Raw genomic sequence first — 22,569 nt, forward strand, 5'->3', positions numbered from 1 at the left:
ACAACAAGACCACAACAAGAAACCACAACACTACATAAAGAGAGACCTTAGACAACAACATAGCATGGCAGCAACATATGAAAACAAAGCATGGTACAAACATTATTGGGCAAAGACAACAGCACAAAAGGCAAGATAGAGACAACAATACATCACGCGAAGAGACCACAACTGTCAATAAGAGTGTCCATGATTGAGTCTTTAAATGGAGAGATGGAGATAGAAACAGTCCAGTTTGAATGTTTTTTACAGCTCATTCCAGTCGCTACCTGTCCATGAGCTGCTGTGAAGGAAGTTGTCAAGGAAGTGAGTTTGTTTATACAGGACCTCACACCCTCACCTGCCGTCAACCAATCATGTCAATGCTGAGATATACAGAGCTCTCCACGTTGTTACAACATTTGAGAGGCATACAGCGATGCAGTACAGAGCTCAATTTGGCCTCTGTGCCTCCCAAGGCAACGAATTGTCGTCACACCATCCATACGGCTCCTCGGACCACATTTTCAGATAAAGCATAACCATTGATGAAAAACCCAAACCAGGAACTACAGATTCTCGCCGTTTCATTTGTCCACGGGCGATTAATAATCGTATAACGTCCACTGCTAATTTAATAACATAACAAAATCACAGTTTACTCCCCCCCTCTCTCTCTCTCACACACACACACACACACACACACACACACACACACACACACACACACACACACACACACACACACACACACACACACACACACACACACACACACACACACACACACACACATCAATTGTAAGTCTGTATGGAAGGCAGAAGGGGGAGCTCTTCTCTAAAATATGTCACTATTCAACAACACAGCATGGGGAGCAATCGTTAGCAATTCCCTTCAAAACTAGGATGAGTTTACCCTCCCCAGCTTCTAATGTTAACCATAGCGGGAAGTGCGGGGTGTGCATGTCTTTTAAATCAATGTGTAGTAGGTACAACCTAATCTTACCCAACAGCAGTGGTTTGACAGTTTGCGCTATGTAGGGCCAGTGTCAGTGCTAAGGAGAGAATGTATTGCTGCAAATTGTATTGCTGCAGGCATTCCATTTGGATCAGTTGTGGTCCTACTCGACAGTTTATAAGGTCTAGAAAGGCACAGTAACCAGTCTCTGTATTTTTACTTCTGATGCTGAGATTCGCTGTCTGTTGCGGATCATCATTCTCCCAAGTCATCCTATAATAATGTGGCCACATACAGTGCCTTCAGAAAGTATTCATTGACTTTTTCCACATTTTGTGATGTTACAAAGTGGGATTAAAATGGATTACATTTTCATTTTTTTTGTCAACGATCTACCCAAAATACTCTAACGCCAAAGTAGAAGAAAAATTCTAACATTGTAAAAAAAAATAAAAATATATATATATATATATATATATATATATATGGAATATATGGAAAATAAAACACTAATAAATCTTGATTAGATAGGTATTCAACCTCTAGAGACAATACATGTTAGAACCCTTTTGGTAGCGATTACAGCTGTGAGTTGTTCTGGGTAAATCTGGATTGTACAATACTTGCCCATTATTCTTTAAAGAATTCTCAATTCTTTTGGTTGTTGATCATTTTTTTAGACAGACGTTTTTAAGTCTTTCCATAGAGTTTCAAGCTGATTAAAGTAAAAACTGTAACTAGGCCACCCAGGAACATTCAAAGTTGTCTTGATCAGCAGCTCCAGTGTATATTGGCCTTGTGTTTGAGGTAATTGTCCTGCTGAAAGGTGAATTTGTCTTCCTGTCTTCCAGTGTGGAACCAAGTTTTCCTATAGGATTTTGCCTGTGCTTAGCTCTACTCCGTTTCTTTTTATCCTAAAAAATGTCCCTAGTCCTTGCCGATAACAAGCATACCCATAACATGATGCAGCCACCACCATGATAAAAATATGCTGAGTGGTACTCAGTGATGTTGTGGCGAAATCCTACAATGTGTTGTGTTTGATTTGCCCCAAACATAATGCTTTGTATTTAGGACAAAAAGTACATTTCTTTGCTATTTTTTTTCATCATTACTTTAATGTCTTATTGCAAACATTCAAATAGTTTTATTCTGTACATGCTTCCTTCTTTTCACGCAGTCTTTTATGTTACTAATAAGTAAATACACCAAAGAAAAATATAAACAAAACAACAATTTCAAAGAGTTACGGTTTATATAAGGAAATCAGTTAATTTATATAAATTCATTAGGCCTGGGAATACAAATATGCATCTGTTGGTCACAGACACCTTTAAAAAAAGTAGGCGCCTGGATCAGAAAACAAGTCATTATCTGGTGTGAACACCATTTGATTCATTCAGAGCAACACATCTCCTTCACATAGAGTTGATCAGGCTGTTGATTGTGGCCTGGGGAATGTTGTCCCACTCCTCTTTAACGGCTGTGCGAAGTTGCTGGATATTGGTGGGAACTGGAACAAGCTGTCGTATATGTCTATCCAGAGCATCCCAAACATGGGTGACATGTCTGGTGAGTATACAGGCCATGGAAGAACTGAAACATTTTCAGCCTCCTGGAATTGTGTACAGATTCTTGTGACATGGGGCTGTGCATTATCGTGCTGAAACATGAAGTGATAGCGGCGGATGAATGGCACAGCAATGGATTTCAGGATCTCATCACAGCATCTGTCTGCCATCTGTGCGGTACAGTTGAAACCAGGATTCATCCGTGAAGAGCACATTTCTCCAGCGTGCCAGCGGCCATCGAAGGTGAGCATTTGCCAACTGAAGTTGGCTACGGCGCCAAACTGCAAGCAGGGCAAGACCCTGGTGAGGACGACGAGAACATAGATGAGCTTCCCTGAGATAGTTTCTGACAGATAGTGCAGAAATGATTTGGTTGTGCAAACCCACAGTTTCATCAGATGTCCGGGTGGTTGGTCTCAGACGATCCCGCATGCCAATTGCACGCTCCTTCAAAACTTGAGACATCTATGACATTGTGTTGTGACAAAACTGCACATTTGAGAGTGGCCTTTTATTGTCTCCAGCACAAGATGCACCCGTGTAATGATCATGCTGTTTAATCGGCTTCTTGATACACCACACCTGTCAGTTGTATGGATTATTTTGGCAAAGGAGAAATGCTCAGTAACAGGAATGTAAACAAATGTGCAAAACATTTGAAAGAAATACGATTTTTGAGCGTATGGAACATTTCTGGGATCTTTTATTTCAGCTCATGAAACATGGGACCAACACTGCACATGTTATGTTTGTATTTTTGTTCAGTTTATTTGGTTGTTTCATATCCTTCAGAATGCAAAGGCATAATCTACAATACATCCAAAGGACACACTTCAGCTACAGTGTAACCTACCACAGGTTGTGACTTGATATGTGAATACTGTACAGTATAGTGCTCAAGTATGGTTTCAATTTTAATTAACTGTAGGACTAAATGTAGTATCTTATCATACATTTCCTCTGTGCTTTTATGCTGAAACTGACAATAAACATATCATAAATAATTTCAAATGTAATAAATCAAATATTACATTTGATAAAGTAATAGACGAAATATGTTAAAATGCAAAATAGTCTACCACATATAGGCCTAGTCAGTCACTAATAATCACCATAGAGGATTTGAGTACCGTGGGAATATGGACATATGGCAATTAGGGAATACGCAGAGTGGGACATAGCTTGGACCATGCTACCTCTCCTGTATGACGAAAAATTACACATCATTTGAATATGCCAAGTACCCTAGCTCCTCCCCCATTTCCTATGCTACAGCGCTGTAGGGGTTGGACTGGAGCAGAGCGCAGAATTATGGCCATAAGGAGACGAGACATGAAGGAATTGACGAAACTATAGTTTCACACATTTTTATCGAGGTCACCTCAGGGACTCGAAGCTATTCAACTCCTTGTCCAGATGTGACTTTTTCCAGGAGCGTTATGTCAAACATGAAACGACAAAGTTCATGGCAGGAGGATATCGCCCGAAACTTTTCCAGACTTTTTCAAATAAGTAAATCGCAGGACCCTGAGAAAACAGAGGAAAGCGACATCAGGTATGAACCACGCGGTTAACATTGTAACAATAACAATACATCAGTGTCATGGTTTTAATTGTAGTTATTGCAAGATTGTATCAAAACCGCACTTGAATATGATGCGAAGCACGAGGGCCAGAGATTTGACCCGAGCAGCAGAGACAGCGGTCGCAATCTGTTATATTTTCCATCTATATTGTAGGCTTAGTTAACCGTTCTCTCGATTAACTAACATTATCATTCTGTTTTCTATCAGCAGCGAAGTAGATACATATCTCTACAATGTAACCATATTAATTTGCTATTAATGGCAAAGTAAACAGCAATACGATCGTTAACGTAACGTGCCAGGCAGTGGCGAGTGCGAGAACTGGCACAAATCTGACCATCTGTCACAGTGGAGAAAACAATTGAGTGGTTTATAGTAACCCTCTTCACACAGCTACAATGGTCGCCATAGAACAAACATTATCGTTTTTGCCTGCTCTGATATAGTAGGGCCGTAATAAACTTGAATAATAAGCATTGTATTTTAAACGCGTAGGCTACTTTTGTGTTATGGAATGATAACGTTCTTTACATGGCAAAACGCTGTACGAAACAGTTCAGTTGTCAGAGGGTGTGTCTATACTCTACCGTATTGCTGCACCTGCCTCAGGTGCCATCTTTTGAGAATCACTGCCCTCTTGAGACTTGTGGGAACTTGATACATATCAAACTGGTTGAGTCAGGGAAGGATTCATACTTATAGAGCCTTCAGAAAGTATTCACACCGCTTCACTTTTTCCACATTTTGTTGTGTTACAAAGTGGGATTAAAATTGATTTCATTGTACAATTTTTTTACACAAAATACTCTAGTGTAATATTATTATATTTTTATTCTGTACAGGCTTCCTTATTTTCACTGTCATTTAGGTTAGTTATGTGGAGTAACTACAATTTTGTTGATCCGTCCTCACAGCCATTAAACTCTTAACTGAGTTTTCTCCTCATGGTGAAATCCCTGAGCGGTTTCCATCCTCTCCGGAAACTGAGTTAAGAAGGACGCCTGTATCTTTGTAGTGGCGGCGTTGTATTGATACACCACCCAAAGTGCTCAAAGTGATATACAATGTCTGCTTTTAAATGTTTTACCCATCTACCAATAGGTGCCCTTCTTTGCGAGGCATTGGAAATCCTTCCTGGTCTTTGTAGTTGAATCAGTGTTTAAAATTGACTGCTCGACTCAGGGACCTTACAGATAAATAGTTTGTATGGGGTACAGAGATGTGGTTGTCATTCAAAAATCATGTTAAACACTTATTGCACACACATTGAGTCCATGCAACCTATTATGTGAGTTGTTAACCAATTTTTTACATTTATGCTTGCTGTAACAAAAGGGTTGAATACTTACTGACTCAAGACATTTCAGCTTTTCATTTCTAAAAATGTAGAAAAACAATTCCACTTTGACATTATGTGGTATTGTGTGTATGCCAGTGACAAAAAAAATCTCAATTCAATTCATTTTAAATTCCATTTTAAATTCAGGCTGTAACGCAACAAAATATGGAAAAATTCAAGGGGTGCGAAGGCACTGTATGTCTCTGTAAAGAGTGTGCCGTCAATATGGCTGTGTTAACAAAACAAGTGTGTTTGGTTGGGAGGCCCAATGAGTACACCATTTTCAACAACATAGTACTATTTGGTGTATGGCAATAAACCCACCTGTTAGCCCTCATTCTTCTGCTGATGTGTAGTATAACATCCCTCATGTTCTCTGAGCTGAAGATGTACAAATGCAGATGAGCTATACAGTGCCTTCGGAAAGTACACTGCTCAAAAAAATAAAGGGAACACTAAAATAACACATCCTAGATCTGAATGAATGAAATATTCTTATTAAATAATTTTTTCTTTACATAGTTGAATGTGCTGACAACAGAATCACACAAAAATTATCAATGGAAATCAAATTTATCAACCCATGGAGGTCTGGATTTGGAGTCACACTCAAAATTAAAGTGGAAAACCACACTACAGGCTGATCCAACTTTGATGTAATGTCCTTAAAACAAGTCAAAATGAGGCTCAGTAATGTGTGTGGCCTCCACGTGCCTGTATGACCTCCCTACAACGCCTGGGCATGCTCCTGATGAGGTGGCGGATGGTCTCCTGAGGGATCTTCTCCCAGACCTGGACTAAAGCATCCGCCAACTCCTGGACAGTCTGTGGTGCAACGTGGCGTTGGTGGATGGAGCGAGACTTGATGTCCCCGATGTGCTCAAATGGATTCAGGTCTGGGGAACGGGCGGGTCAGTCCATAGCATCAATGCCTTCCTCTTGCAGGAACTGCTGACACACTCCAGCCACATGAGGTCTAGCATTGTCTTGCATTAGGAGGAACCCAGGGCCAACCGCACCAGCATATGGTCTCACAAGGGGTCTGAGGATCTCATCTCGGTACCTAATGGCAGTCAGGTTACCTCTGGCGAGCACATGGAGGGCTGTGCGGCCCCCCAAAGAAATGCCACCCCACACCATGACTGACCCACCGCCAAACCGGTCATGCTGGAGGATGTTGCAGGCAGCAGAACGTTCTCCACGGCGTCTCCAGACTCTGTCACGTCTGTCACATGTGCTCAGTGTGAACCTGCTTTCATCTGTGAAGAGCACAGGGCGCCAGTCGCGAATTTGCCAATCTTGGTGTTCTGTGGCAAATGCCAAACGTCCTGCACGGTGTTGGGCTGTAAGCATAACCCCCACCTGTGGACGTTGGGCCCTCATACCACCCTCATGGAGTCTGTTTCTGACCGTTTGAGCAGACACGCACATTTGTGGCCTGCTGGAGGTCATTTTGCAGGGCTCTGGCAGTGCTCCTCCTGCTCTTCCTTGCACAAAGGCAGAGGTAGTGGTCCTGCTGCTGGGTTGTTGCCCTCCTACGGCCTCCTCCACGTCTCCTGATGTACTGGCCTGTCTCCTGGTAGCGCCTCCATGCTCTGGACACTACGCTGACAGACACAGCAAACCTTCTTGCCACAGCTCGCAATGATGTTCCATCCTGGATGAGCTGCACTACCTGAGCCACTTGTGTGGGTTGTAGACTCCGTCTCATGCTACCACTAGAGTGAAAGCACCGCTAGCATTCAAAAGTTACCAAAACATCAGCCAGGAAGCATAGGAACCAGAGAAGTGGTCTATGGTCACCACCTGCAAAACCACTCCTTTATTGGGGGTATCTTGCTAATTGCCTATAATTTCAACCTGTTGTCTATTCCATTTGCACAACAGCATATGACATTTATTGTCAATCAGTGTTGCTTCCTAAGTGGACAGTTTGATTTCACAGAAGTGTGATTGACTTGGAGTTACATTGTGTTGTTTAAGTGTTCCCTTTATTTGTTTGAGCAGTGTATTACGACCCCTTGACTTTTTCCACATTTTCTTACATTACAGCCTTATTCTAAAATGAATTAAATAAAACCATTTCCTCGGCAATCTACACACAATAGCCCATAATGAGAAAGCGAAAACAGGTTTTTATAAATGTTTGCGCATTTATTAGAAACAAAAAAACAGATACCTTATTTACATAAGTATTCAGACCTGTTTCTATGAGACTCTAAATTGACCCCAGGTGCATCCTGTTTCCATTGATCATCCTTGAGATGTTTCTACAACTTGATTGGAGTCCACCTGTGGTAAATTCAATTGATTGTACATGATTTGGAAAGGCACACGTCTGTCTATATAAGGTCCCACAGTTGACAGTCTATGTCAGAGAAAAAAACCAAGCCATGAGGTCAAAGGAATTGTCCATAGAGCTCAGAGACAGGATTGTGTTGAGGCACAGATCTGGGAACGGGTACCAAAACATTTCTGCAGCATTGAAAGTCCCCAAAAGCACAGTGGCCGCCATCATTCTTAAATGGAAGAAGTTTGGAACAACCAAGACTCTTCCTAGAGCTGGCCGCCCGGCCAAACTGAGCAATCGGGGGTGAAGGGCCTTGGTCAGGGAGGTGACCAAGATCCCGATGGTCACTCTGACATAGCTCTAGAGTTCCTCTGTGTAGATGGGAGAATACCTCAGAAGGACAACCATCTCAGCAGCACTCCACCAATTAGGCCTTTATGGTGGAGTGGCCAGACAGAAGCCACACCTCAGTAAAAGGCACATGACAGCCCAACTGGAGTTTGCCAAATGGCACTTAAAGACTCTTAGACCATGAGAAACAAGATTCTCTGATCTGATGAAACCAAGTTGAACTCTTTGGTCTGAATGCCAAGCGTCACCTTGGGAGGAAACCTGGCACCATCCCTACGGTGAAGCATGGTGATGGCAGCATTATGCTGTGGTGATGTTTTTCAGCAGCAGGGACTGGAAGACTAGTCAGGATCGATGCAAAGATGAATGTAGGAAGGTACAGAGAGATCCTTGATGAAAACTTGCTCACCCTCCAACAGGATAACAACCCTAAGCACACAGCCAAGACAACACAGGAGCACCATTATCCCAGAAACCCTACACCCACTCCAATTGGCATACCATCCCAACAGATCCACAGATGATGCAATCTCTATTGCACTCCACACTGCCCTTTCACACCTGGACAAAAGGAACACCCATGTGAGAATGCTGTTCATGGACTACAGCTCAGCGTTCAACACCATAGTGCCTTCAAAGCTCATCACTAAGCTTAGGACCCTGGGACTAAACACCTCCCTCTGCAACTGGATCCTGGACTTCCTGACGGGCTGCCCCCAGGTGGTAAGGGTCAGTAACAACACATCCGCCAAGCTGATAATCAACACAGGGGCCCCTCGGGGGTGCGTGCTCAGTCCTCTCCTGTACTTCTTGTTCACTCATGACTGATTGGCCAGGCATGACTCCAACACCATCATTAAGTTTGCAGATGACACAACAGAGGTAAGCCTGATCAACGACGCGTCAGCCTATAGGGAGGAGGTCCGAGACCTGACCGTGTGGTGCAAGGACAACAACCTCTCCCTCAACATGATCAAGACAAAAGGAGATGATTGTGGAGTACAGGAAAAGGAGTACCGAGCACGCTCCCATTCTCATCGGCAGAGGTGTTGTGGAGCAGGTTGAGAGCTTTAAGTTCCTTGGCGTCCACATCACCAACAAACTAACATGGTACAAGCACACCAAGACAGTCGTGAAGAGGGCACGACAAAGCCTTTTCCCCCTCAGGAAACTAAAAAGATTTGGCATGGGTCCTCAGATCCTCAAAAGGTTTTACAGCTGCACCAAGAGCATCCTGACTGTTTGCATCACTGCCTGGTATGGCAACTGCTTGGCCCCCGACCGCAAGGCACTACAGAGGGTAGTGTGTACAGCCCAGTACATCACCGGGGCCAAGCTTCCTGCCATCCAGGATCTCTACACCTGGTGGTGTCAGAGGAAGGCCCTAAAAATTGTCCAAGACTCCAGCCACCCTAGTCATAGACTATTCTCTCTGCTACCGCACGGCAAGCGGTACCAAAGCGCCAAGTCTAGGACCAAGTCTAGGACCAAGAGTAAACAGCTTCTACTCCAAGCCATAAGACTCCTGAACATCTAATCAAATGGCTTCTCGGACTATTGGCATTGCCAATATTGCCAATTGTACATATTACCTCGGCACCGGTGACCCCGCACATTGACTCTGTACCGGTACCCCCTGTATATAGCCTCGCTATTGTTATTTTACTGATGCTCTTTAATTACTTGTTACTTTTATCTCTTACTTTATGTTAGGTATTTTCTTAAAACTGCATCGCTGATTAAAACTGCATTGCTGGTTAAGAGCTTGTAAGTAAGCATTTCATTGTAAGGTCTACCTACACCTGTTGTACTCGTCATATGTGACTAATAAAATAACATTTTATTTTGTTTGACTCAATGCTGTAATCGCTGCCAAAAGTGCTTCAACAAAGTACTGAGTAAAGGGTCTGAATACCTTTTGTTAATGTGATATATCATTTTTTCTAAAAAACAGTTTTTGTTTTGTCATTATGGGGTACTGTGTGTAGATTGATGAGGGAAAAAAACGATTCAATACGTTTTAGAATAAGACTGTAACCGAACAAAATGAATACTTTCTGAAGGCACGGTATTTCCATGAGGAAAGTGACCACCATGGGGCTAACAGTTGTCAAACAATGTCCTGTTGAAGATGGTGGTACTCAGTACTGTAATGTCTACATACCAGTAGTACTGTACACAACTCTAGTGCTCTAAGGCTGCAATGTATGTTTGTTTTCATCCTTTCCTTTCCATCAATGACCGGTGTGCTGCAATGCCAAATGAGTGCCAGGGAGAACCCGACTTCCGCTGTATAAAACAAATGTTGTGCACCTCTGGTTTATTCTTCTAAGAATTCTTTTCTCTCCAATCACCAGTGGCCAGCAGAATGGAGTCAACAGCAGCCTCCGCAGGGAGACCAGTGAAGGGGAACCATCACTGTACCAAGAAGACCTGGAGCTGTCCAAGGTATGGATGTCAAGCAGTGCTGACTGGTCAATCCATACCTGGTGCCCATGACTGTGTACAAGTAAACAAGGCTCACACAGAGAGAACCTGTACCACTAACAGTACTGCTGTCAGATGCTGAGTAGGACAGTTGAAGGCGCGGGGCATGTGCTAAGGATTATGATGATTGCATAAGAAGTGGCCCAAGGGGTGTGTGTGTTGTGAATAAGTAAGAAATCTAACCATCAACCAGGGTGGTTTGGTTTTGCAGTCAGGGCTTAGAGCTCATATTTTCCACATAGCCTACTGCTGGGAAATTCTTATGCTGACCCTGGCAGTATATTATTTGCACATAACCAGAAATAATTCTAGCATAGTTTTTAAAGCCAGCTTTGAAACAGGATTTGCTCCTGGATGTAATTAGACTCAAGTGGTCCTTTTTATAGTAGGGCTGAAATGAATGCCGGTCTGTAGCCATCTGTGTAATCTTTCTACCAGACATCCTCAAGCCAAATAAGGACTTACACGTTTCTGGGAAAATAAATACCCCTGTACTGTGCTCGTTAGGCATACGTTTCAGATAGATTATGAAAAAAAGAATCTCTGTTTTCAGTTTCGATTGTTTGTTCTCCTAAATTAAATGCACTATTTATTATGTGGGTTGAATGCTGTAACAACACAGAATACAACAATTTAATAAAAGTCCCATGATGGTAGTGACTGCTCATTACTGCTCATCCCTTATTAACCATCACTTATTCACATTACTTTAAAATATTTCAGTTGTGTATATTACATTTGGTTTATTTTATGACTTTATTATTTCATTCCAAGCCATCATCTCATCTCTATAGCGCTGCTGCCTATACTATCTGAGAAAATCACAATTTTAGTAGTTCTTCAAAGTTAGTAAGGCATACTTTTTTGACTGCTGAATACAAACTATCAATCACTTAGATGATATATATTCAGTTGGAGATACAGTACCTCCAGTGCTTGGCTTGGGCAGGAGCTCGCTGGAGCTAAGTACCACCACCTCAAATGCTCTTCTACTTGAGACCTCCATAGAATATTATCTCAAAAGTCATGTGGAGCTCCTGCACCTAAATATAAACAGTCCCAGCATCCAAAATGAGTTTCATTCCAAGTCAAGCACTGGATATCTCTCAAATCAACTGTTCTCTATCCCTCTCAATCACACGTTTTTCGGTCTCTTCTCTCTGTGTTTATCGGGGATTTCTGTTGGAGAAGCAGTTTCTGCCTATCTTCATACGGTCTTTGTTTGAATGGTCTGCTGGGAGACATTTCGATAACTGTACACCCACACTGTACACCCCGTAGAAAGGGTGCTGTGTTTTCCATCCAAACAGGACACATTTTGTAGAGTTGTTGCTTGTGTATTGTTGTAATTGTCATTATTACATATAAATGTTTTTATTTTATTTTCAATCGGCCGATTAATCGGTATCGGCTTTTTTGGCCCCCCAATAATTGGTATCGGTATCGGCGTTGAAAAATCATAATCGGTCGACCTCTAGTTCTTAGCACATTAATAAAGGGGTCTTTTCAGACCACACAGAGAGGCTAGCAGCTAATAAGGAACCGTGTGAGAGACGAGGAGGGGTTGAAGAGAGGAAATGGGGGACAAGAGAGATTAAGGGGTAGAGAGAATTCTCAAGGCTATGAATATAGCTTGTTTTGTCATTTTTTTAAAACATTTGAACATGTTGACCTTACAATAGGGTTGAGTGAATGTGTTGCTAGACAAGCACTGTTGGCCACACTTGATAACTTGAAAATTAGCACAAGCATCAACTCTACAAAATGTGTCCTATTTGGATGGAAAACACAGCACCCTTTCTACGGGGTGTACAGTGTGTCAAAAAAGATACACATCAAATAACACTATTTGACATGTCAAATAACACAACATAATCTGTTTCAGTAGCTATAGTTATCTAGCTACCTATATAGCTAGGTGTCATCTAAAATAACCATCATTTATAAGACAGTTCTTATTTTATTAATGGTGGTCAGACCCATCTATGTGAAGCTAGCATAGTGGACTTTGCGGTTAGCCTTCAAAATGAAAGTATGGCATAATTCTACAATTTGTATTCATTTGCATCACTGTCAATGACACTTATTTTGAAGGCAAACCGCAAATTCCACTATTGTACCTTATCCTTATTGTTGCTAGCTTCACAACACATAACCCGTTCCGGTCGAGCCTCACTAGCCAGATGAAGCTAGCGGGCTGCTTATAATGTTAGCTTTGGGCAACAGGGTTAAGTAGCTGGCTAGCTATTTATTTTCATGAACTGCAGTTCAATTTCAATAGGCGAACAACAAGTGGCAACCTAGCTAATACTTACTCACAAGGATTCCTAAAACATTGCTAAGAATAATGTAAATGACTGCAGTTTCTACTGGTCATTGTTTTCAGGCTGGTTGTATTGGTGCTAGCTAGGTACCAAGCTAAAGCTAGCTACCCCAGAAGTTGCGGTCGAACAAATTATGCTTTATTACCAACGCGGTATTGTAAACACAGCGTTCGTGGCCGGTGTTTTGCTTGTTTACATATTTTTTTGTACAGCTCTGACAGTGCTACTGTATCCTTTTTGACACGCAAAGACCCAAATGGCGTTCCATAGTATGTATGTGTGGAAGCTAATAGCAGTGACGCTACTACTGTGTAACTCCGATAGGGCAACATCTGAAAAATAGCGCAATAGTGTGTACCGGTGGTCGACCAGACGATGAAAGCCATCATCACCCACGACAGAGAACGGTTGATTGTCAACGGCAATGAATTCCATTATCTTGGTTTTAATGGATTTCGCCTTTGAGTTGTCTCGCTGAAATGTTCTTACTCTCTCAATTGACTGCTCGATCCACACAGCAGACATTGTGGACTAGGTTAGGAATGCTGTGTTGCACGTGTAGCGCAACATTTTACTTGTCGTTATTATGTCATGTACCTACTTATATAGGTATGTGTAGCGTGGTTCGTTCTGAGTTGTGTACTTTTAATTAGGACACTGCCACAACTGGAGGTCTGCTAGTTGAATTATTTTTATTTGCCCTGCACACGAAGAGACAACACACATTATGTTAACCCTTGGCGCAGTCCTAGCTCTCAGACACCTTGCTAGCCGAAGGTCTGGCAAAAGAGCCCCAAAAGGAAATAACAGGTGCTGCGTGCACACATTCAATACACAACAGCACACCATACAATACAAGTAAAATGATACAGAACATAATTCAGACAAAATAAAAGACATACCTGCACACGAAGAGACAACACACATTATGTTAACCCTTGGCGCAGTCCTAGCTCTCAGACACCTGTGCAAGCACATAGACACTCACTCAAACACTGTCCCAAGTACTCACAAGTTACAATAGATACCCTAGTTAGCGAGCTTTGTGAAACTTGTTAACATGAATCTTTATATTATATATTAATCTTTATATTATCCACAAAACGTTTACAGTCACATGTACAATATTGATATGAAAAAGTGTTTGTACACCAAAGAAAAACAGCTATGCAGCTGTAATTAAATAAAAATATACACTGAATTATTATTATTATTATCAGATTATTAACTCCCCTCTTGACCTGGCCTATTTGAATTGGTCCTTGTGTGCAACTTGGTGCATAATCTAGGGGAACAACATCACACTGCTACATATGCACGGTAGCGACATCGGTTTTAAAGATCTGTGTTAAACTAGACATCGGGCTGATGTCAATGTGGGTATTTTTAGCTAACATCGACCGATTCCGATATGTTCACTGATATATCGTGCATCCCTAATTGTGACTAGAACCTAACCAATAATAAACACCTCCCTTTAAAGGGTCAGAAAACAGTCATACACATTCATAAGCAGTGGGTAAGCATTTTACAAATGTTTACGCTTCTGTCAAGACCAGCAAGTTGACATTTTCGTTGTCACTTACGGTAGGTGTACTGCAATGACCAGCTTGGGGTCGCTGACCTAAGCATTTATGAAATGCCTGTTTTTCTTAGATATGTGTTAAGTATGGATCCTTCAAATAAAGTGTTACCATCCCCTCTGTCAAACAGCAAAGCAATATTAGCATCTTCCCCCATTTTCAATTTGCTCTGTGCTCGGTCTTAGCTATAGCATGCTGAGTTTTCCTGGCTTGTCACCCTCTTCCTCTGTAAAGGTTGTTCTTGGAAATATTAAGTAGGTCAGCGGCAGCAACAGAAAATAGGAGGTTGCTTTTCTCCCTCAGTTTGTTGGCTTTGTCAGCTGGCCAAACAAGCAGAGAATGAGCTCATCAAAACACACTCCCCTAGCTCACGGCCGGCCGCCCTTTCAGCCCTCATCAACATCCTGCGAAGCGTCTCGCCGCAGAAATAGTGGAAGGAATAGAGGGAGTTATAGTGGAAGGAATAGAGGGAGTTATAGAGGGGATGAATAGAGGGGATGAATATAGGGAGTTATAGAGGGGGGAATAGAGGGGATGAATATAGGGAGTTATAGAGGAAGTTATAGAGGGCGGAATAGAGGGAGTTATAGAGGGAGATATAGAGGGAGTTATATAGGGGGGAATAGAGGGAGTTATAGAGGGAGTTATAGAGGGAGATATAGAGGGATTGAGGGAGGTATAGAGGGAGGAATAGAGGGAGTTAGAGAGAGGTATAGAGGCAGTTATAGAGGGGGGAATAGAGAGAAGTATAGAGGGAGTTATAGAGCGAGGTGTAGAGGGAGTTATAGAGGGGGGAATAGAGGGAGTTATAGAGGAAGTTATAGAGGGATTTATAGATATATTTATTTGTATTTATTGAAATTGTCTCAAAACACTCTACAAAAAAACAACAAAAGAAAAAAGAAAATAACAAACAAATAAATCAAAAACAGAAACTGAGAAACAGAAGACAGACAGTACATGGGGGAGGGGGAGAGGGGGGCAAGACAGAGAATACATGGGGTTAAGACGTGTCGAACAGTAAAATATTATGGGAGTCCAGTAGGGCAGGAGAGACAGTGAGTCCAGTAGGGCAGGAGAGACAGTGAGTCCAGTAGGGCAGGAGAGACAGTGAGTCCAGTAGGGCAGGAGAGACAGTGAGTCCAGTAGGGCAGGAGAGACAGTGAGACCAGTAAGACAGGAGAGACAGTGAGACCAGTATGGCAGGAGAGACAGTGAGTCCAGTAGGACAGGAGAGACAGTGAGTCCAGTAGGACAGGACAGTTAGTGAGTCCAGTAGGACAGGACAGATAATCAGTCCAGTAGGACAGGAAAGTTAGTGAGTCCAGCAGGACAGGAGAGTTAGTGAGTCCAGTAGGACAGGAGAGACAGTGAGTCCAGTAGGAAAGGACAGACAGTGAGTCCAGTAGGACAGGACAGACAGTGAGTCCAGTAGGATAGGAGAGACAGTGAGTCCAGTAGGACAGGAGAGACAGTGAGTCCAGTAGGACAGGAGAGTTAGTGAGTCCAGTAGGACAGGAGAGTTAGTGAGTCCAGTAGGACAGGAGAGTTAGTGAGTCCAGTAGGACAGGAGAGTTAGTGAGTCCAGTAGGAAAGGAGAGACAGTGAGTCCAGTAGGACAGGAGAGACAGTGAGTCCAGTAGGACAGGAGAGACAGTGAGTCCAGTAGGACAGGAGAGACAGTGAGTCCATTAGGACAGGAGATACAGTGAGTCCAGTAGGACAGGAGATACAGTGAGTCCAGTAGGAAAGGAGAGACCGTGAGTCCAGTGTGGCAGGAGAGACAGTGAGTCCAGTAGGACAGGAGAGACAGTGAGTCCAGTAGGACAGGAGAGACAGTGAGTCCAGTAGGACAGGAGAGTTAGTGAGTTCAGCAGGACAGGAGAGACAGTGAGTCCAGTAGGACAGGAGAGTTAGTGAGTTCAGCAGGACAGGAGAGACAGTGAGTCCAGTAGGACAGGAGAGAGAGTGAGTCCAGTAGGACAGGAGAGACAGTGAGTCCATTAGGACAGGAGATACAGTGAGTCCAGTAGGACAGGAGATACAGTGAGTCCAGTAGGAAAGGAGAGACCGTGAGTCCAGTGTGGCAGGAGAGACAGTGAGTCCAGTGGGACAGGAGAGACAGTGAGTCCAGTAGGACAGGAGAGTTAGTGAGTTCAGCAGGACAGGAGAGACAGTGAGTCCAGTAGGACAGGAGAGTTAGTGAGTTCAGCAGGACAGGAGAGACAGTGAGTCCAGTAGGACAGGAGAGTTAGTGAGTCCAGTAGGACAGGAGGGTTAGTGAGTCCAGTAGGACAGGAGAGACAGTGAGTCCAGTAGGGCAGGAGAGACAGTGAGACCAGTAGGGCAGGAGAGACAGTGAGACCAGTAGGACAGGAGAGACAGTGAGACCAGTATGGCAGGAGAGACAGTGAGTCCAGTAGGACAGGAGAGACAGTGAGTCCAGTATGGCAGGAGAGACAGTGAGTCCAGTAGGATAGGAGAGACAGTGAGTCCAATAGGGCAGGAGCGACAGTGAGTCCAGTAGGACAGGAGATACAGTGAGTCCAGTAGGACAGGAGATACAGTGAGTCCAGTAGGAAAGGAGAGACCGTGAGTCCAGTGTGGCAGGAGAGACAGTGAGTCCAGTAGGACAGTAGAGACAGTGAGTCCAGTAGGACAGGAGAGACAGTGAGTCCAGTAGGACAGGAGAGTTAGTGAGTTCAGCAGGACAGGAGAGACAGTGAGTCCAGTAGGACAGGAGAGTTAGTGAGTTCAGCAGGACAGGAGAGACAGTGAGTCCAGTAGGACAGGAGAGACAGTGAGTCCAGTAGGATAGGAGAGACAGTGAGTCCAGTAGGGCAGGAGCGACAGTGAGTCCAGTAGGACAGTGAGTCCAGTAGGACAGGAGAGACAGTGAGTCCAGTAGGACAGGAGAGTTAGTGAGTTCAGCAGGACAGGAGAGACAGTGAGTCCAGTAGGACAGGAGAGTTAGTGAGTTCAGCAGGACAGGAGAGACAGTGAGTCCAGTAGGACAGGAGAGTTAGTGAGTCCAGTAGGACAGGAGGGTTAGTGAGTCCAGTAGGACAGGAGAGACAGTGAGTCCAGTAGGGCAGGAGAGACAGTGAGACCAGTAGGGCAGGAGAGACAGTGAGACCAGTAGGACAGGAGAGACAGTGAGACCAGTATGGCAGGAGAGACAGTGAGTCCAGTAGGACAGGAGAGACAGTGAGTCCAGTATGGCAGGAGAGACAGTGAGTCCAGTAGGATAGGAGAGACAGTGAGTCCAGTAGGGCAGGAGCGACAGTGAGTCCAGTAGGACAGGAGATACAGTGAGTCCAGTAGGACAGGAGATACAGTGAGTCCAGTAGGAAAGGAGAGACCGTGAGTCCAGTGTGGCAGGAGAGACAGTGAGTCCAGTAGGACAGTAGAGACAGTGAGTCCAGTAGGACAGGAGAGACAGTGAGTCCAGTAGGACAGGAGAGACAGTGAGTCCAGTAGGACAGGAGAGACAGTGAGTCCAGTAGGACAGGAGAGTTAGTGAGTTCAGCAGGACAGGAGAGACAGTGAGTCCAGTAGGACAGGAGGGACAGTGAGTCCAGTAGGACAGGAGAGACAGTGAGTCCAGTAGGAAAGGAGAGACCGTGAGTCCAGTGTGGCAGGAGAGACAGTGAGTCCAGTAGGACAGGAGAGACAGTGAGTCCAGTAGGACAGGAGAGACAGTGAGTCCAGTAGGACAGGAGAGACAGTGAGTCCAGTAGGACAGGAGAGACAGTGAGTCCAGTAGGACAGGAGAGACAGTGAGTCCAGTAGGACAGGAGAGACAGTGAGTCCAGTAGGACAGGAGAGACAGTGAGTCCATTAGGACAGGAGATACAGTGAGTCCAGTAGGACAGGAAATACAGTGAGTCCAGTAGGACAGGAAATACAGTGAGTCCAGTGTGGCAGGAGAGACAGTGAGTCCAGTAGGACAGGAGAGACAGTGAGTCCAGTAGGACAGGAGAGTTAGTGAGTTCAGCAGGACAGGAGAGACAGTGAGTCCAGTAGGACAGGAGAGTTAGTGAGTTCAGCAGGACAGGAGAGACAGTGAGTCCAGTAGGACAGGAGAGACAGTGAGTCCAGTAGGACAGGAGAGACAGTGAGTCCATTAGGACAGGAGATACAGTGAGTCCAGTAGGACAGGAGATACAGTGAGTCCAGTAGGAAAGGAGAGACCGTGAGTCCAGTGTGGCAGGAGAGACAGTGAGTCCAGTAGGACAGGAGAGACAGTGAGTCCAGTAGGACAGGAGAGTTAGTGAGTTCAGCAGGACAGGAGAGACAGTGAGTCCAGTAGGACAGGAGAGTTAGTGAGTTCAGCAGGACAGGAGAGACAGTGAGTCCAGTAGGACAGGAGAGTTAGTGAGTCCAGTAGGACAGGAGGGTTAGTGAGTCCAGTAGGACAGGAGAGACAGTGAGTCCAGTAGGGCAGGAGAGACAGTGAGACCAGTAGGGCAGGAGAGACAGTGAGACCAGTAGGACAGGAGAGACAGTGAGACCAGTATGGCAGGAGAGACAGTGAGTCCAGTAGGACAGGAGAGACAGTGAGTCCAGTATGGCAGGAGAGACAGTGAGTCCAGTAGGATAGGAGAGACAGTGAGTCCAGTAGGGCAGGAGCGACAGTGAGTCCAGTAGGACAGGAGATACAGTGAGTCCAGTAGGACAGGAGATACAGTGAGTCCAGTAGGAAAGGAGAGACCGTGAGTCCAGTGTGGCAGGAGAGACAGTGAGTCCGTAGGACAGTAGAGACAGTGAGTCCAGTAGGACAGGAGAGACAGTGAGTCCAGTAGGACAGGAGAGTTAGTGAGTTCAGCAGGACAGGAGAGACAGTGAGTCCAGTAGGACAGGAGAGTTAGTGAGTTCAGCAGGACAGGAGAGACAGTGAGTCCAGTAGGACAGGAGAGACAGTGAGTCCAGTAGGATAGGAGAGACAGTGAGTCCAGTAGGGCAGGAGCGACAGTGAGTCCAGTAGGACAGTGAGTCCAGTAGGACAGGAGAGACAGTGAGTCCAGTAGGACAGGAGAGTTAGTGAGTTCAGCAGGACAGGAGAGACAGTGAGTCCAGTAGGACAGGAGAGTTAGTGAGTTCAGCAGGACAGGAGAGACAGTGAGTCCAGTAGGACAGGAGAGTTAGTGAGTCCAGTAGGACAGGAGGGTTAGTGAGTCCAGTAGGACAGGAGAGACAGTGAGTCCAGTAGGGCAGGAGAGACAGTGAGACCAGTAGGGCAGGAGAGACAGTGAGACCAGTAGGACAGGAGAGACAGTGAGACCAGTATGGCAGGAGAGACAGTGAGTCCAGTAGGACAGAGAGACAGTGAGTCCAGTATGGCAGGAGAGACAGTGAGTCCAGTAGGATAGGAGAGACAGTGAGTCCAGTAGGGCAGGAGCGACAGTGAGTCCAGTAGGACAGGAGATACAGTGAGTCCAGTAGGACAGGAGATACAGTGAGTCCAGTAGGAAAGGAGAGACTGTGAGTCCAGTGTGGCAGGAGAGACAGTGAGTCCAGTAGGACAGTAGAGACAGTGAGTCCAGTAGGACAGGAGAGACAGTGAGTCCAGTAGGACAGGAGAGTTAGTGAGTTCAGCAGGACAGGAGAGACAGTGAGTCCAGTAGGACAGGAGAGTTAGTGAGTTCAGCAGGACAGGAGAGACAGTGAGTCCAGTAGGACAGGAGAGACAGTGAGTCCAGTAGGACAGGAGAGACAGTGAGTCCAGTAGGAAAGGAGAGACCGTGAGTCCAGTGTGGCAGGAGAGACAGTGAGTCCAGTAGGACAGGAGAGACAGTGAGTCCAGTAGGACAGGAGAGACAGTGAGTCCAGTAGGACAGGAGAGACAGTGAGTCCAGTAGGACAGGACAGACAGTGAGTCCAGTAGGACAGGAGAGACAGTGAGTCCAGTAGGACAGGAGAGACAGTGAGTCCAGTAGGACAGGAGAGACAGTGAGTCCAGTAGGACAGGAGAGACAGTGAGTCCATTAGGACAGGAGATACAGTGAGTCCAGTAGGACAGGAGATACAGTGAGTCCAGTAGGAAAGGAGAGACCGTGAGTCCAGTGTGGCAGGAGAGACAGTGAGTCCAGTAGGACAGGAGAGACAGTGAGTCCAGTAGGACAGGAGAGTTAGTGAGTTCAGCAGGACAGGAGAGACAGTGAGTCCAGTAGGACAGGAGAGTTAGTGAGTTCAGCAGGACAGGAGAGACAGTGAGTCCAGTAGGACAGGAGAGAGAGTGAGTCCAGTAGGAGAGGAGAGACAGTGAGTCCATTAGTACAGGAGATACAGTGAGTCCAGTAGGACAGGAGATACAGTGAGTCCAGTAGGAAAGGAGAGACCGTGAGTCCAGTGTGGCAGGAGAGACAGTGAGTCCAGTAGGACAGGAGAGACAGTGAGTCCAGTAGGACAGGAGAGTTAGTGAGTTCAGCAGGACAGGAGAGACAGTGAGTCCAGTAGGACAGGAGAGTTAGTGAGTTCAGCAGGACAGGAGAGACAGTGAGTCCAGTAGGACAGGAGAGTTAGTGAGTCCAGTAGGACAGGAGGGTTAGTGAGTCCAGTATGGCAGGAGAGACAGTGAGTCCAGTAGGACAGGAGAGACAGTGAGTCCAGTATGGCAGGAGAGACAGTGAGTCCAGTAGGACAGGAGAGACAGTGAGTCCAGTAGGATAGGAGAGACAGTGAGTCCAGTGGGGCAGGAGCGACAGTGAGTCCAGTAGGACAGGAGATACAGTGAGTCCAGTAGGAAAGGAGAGACCGTGAGTCCAGTGTGGCAGGAGAGACAGTGAGTCCAGTGTGGCAGGAGAGACAGTGAGTCCAGTAGGACAGGAGAGACAGTGAGTCCAATAGGACAGGAGAGACAGTGAGTCCAGTAGGACAGGAGAGTTAGTGAGTTCAGCAGGACAGGAGAGACAGTGAGTCCAGTAGGACAGGAGAGTTAGTGAGTTCAGCAGGACAGGAGAGACAGTGAGTCCAGTAGGACAGGAGAGTTAGTGAGTCCAGTAGGACAGGAGGGTTAGTGAGTCCAGTAGGACAGGAGAGACAGTGAGTCCAGTAGGGCAGGAGAGACAGTGAGACCAGTAGGGCAGGAGAGACAGTGAGACCAGTATGGCAGGAGAGACAGTGAGTCCAGTAGGACAGGAGAGACAGTGAGTCCAGTAGGACAGGAGAGTTAGTGAGTCCAGTAGGACAGGACAGACAATCAGTCCAGTAGGACAGGAAAGTTAGTGAATCCAGCAGGACAGGAGAGTTAGTGAGTCCAGTAGGACAGGAGAGACAGTGAGTCCAGTAGGAAAGGAGAGACAGTGAGTCCAGTAGGACAGGAGAGACAGTGAGTCCAGTAGGACAGGAGAGACTGTGAGTCCAGTAGGACAGGAGAGACAGTGAGTCCAGTAGGATAGGAGAGACAGTGAGTCCAGTAGGACAGGGGAGACAGTGAGTCCAGTAGGACAGGAAAAACAGTGAGTCCAGTAGGACAGGAGAGTTAGTGAGTCCAGTAGGACAGGAGGGTTAGTGAATCCAGTAGGACAGGAGAGACAGTGAGTCCATTAGGACAGGAGATACAGTGAGTCCAGTAGGACAGGAGATACAGTGAGTCCAGTAGGAAAGGAGAGACCGTGAGTCCAGTGTGGCAGGAGAGACAGTGAGTCCAGTAGGACAGGAGAGACAGTGAGTCCAGTAGGACAGGAGGGACAGTGAGTCCAGTAGGACAGGAGAGTTAGTGAGTTCAGCAGGACAGGAGAGACAGTGAGTCCAGTAGGACAGGAGAGTTAGTGAGTTCAGCAGGACAGGAGAGACAGTGAGTCCAGTAGGACAGGAGAGAGAGTGAGTCCAGTAGGACAGGAGAGACAGTGAGTCCATTAGGACAGGAGATACAGTGAGTCCAGTAGGACAGGAGATACAGTGAGTCCAGTAGGAAAGGAGAGACCGTGAGTCCAGTGTGGCAGGAGAGACAGTGAGTCCAGTAGGACAGGAGAGACAGTGAGTCCAGTAGGACAGGAGAGTTAGTGAGTTCAGCAGGACAGGAGAGACAGTGAGTCCAGTAGGACAGGAGAGTTAGTGAGTCCAGTAGGACAGGAGGGTTAGTGAGTCCAGTAGGACA

General features: G+C 45.5%; 1 protein-coding gene across 3 annotated transcripts in view; it reads left to right on the forward strand.

The window, feature by feature from the left end:
• Positions 1–3,769: 3,769 nt before the first annotated feature.
• LOC112228490 overlaps positions 3,770–22,569 on the forward strand; it is a 90,234-nt gene continuing 71,434 nt past the window's right edge. For 2 of the 3 annotated variants that reach the window (XM_024393851.2, XM_024393852.2), the window contains exons 1-2: positions 3,772–4,063; positions 10,432–10,522. In XM_024393851.2, coding sequence (XP_024249619.1) covers positions 3,948–4,063; positions 10,432–10,522 — 207 coding nt within the window. In that variant the 5' untranslated portion in view covers positions 3,772–3,947. Of the gene's footprint in view, positions 4,064–10,431; positions 10,523–22,569 lie in introns of all 3 variants that reach the window. The other variant, XR_006080449.1, reaches the window with a different exon arrangement.

This window comes from Oncorhynchus tshawytscha, linkage group LG30, assembly GCF_018296145.1.
Source record: "Oncorhynchus tshawytscha isolate Ot180627B linkage group LG30, Otsh_v2.0, whole genome shotgun sequence".
Taxonomy (NCBI): domain Eukaryota; kingdom Metazoa; phylum Chordata; class Actinopteri; order Salmoniformes; family Salmonidae; genus Oncorhynchus; species Oncorhynchus tshawytscha.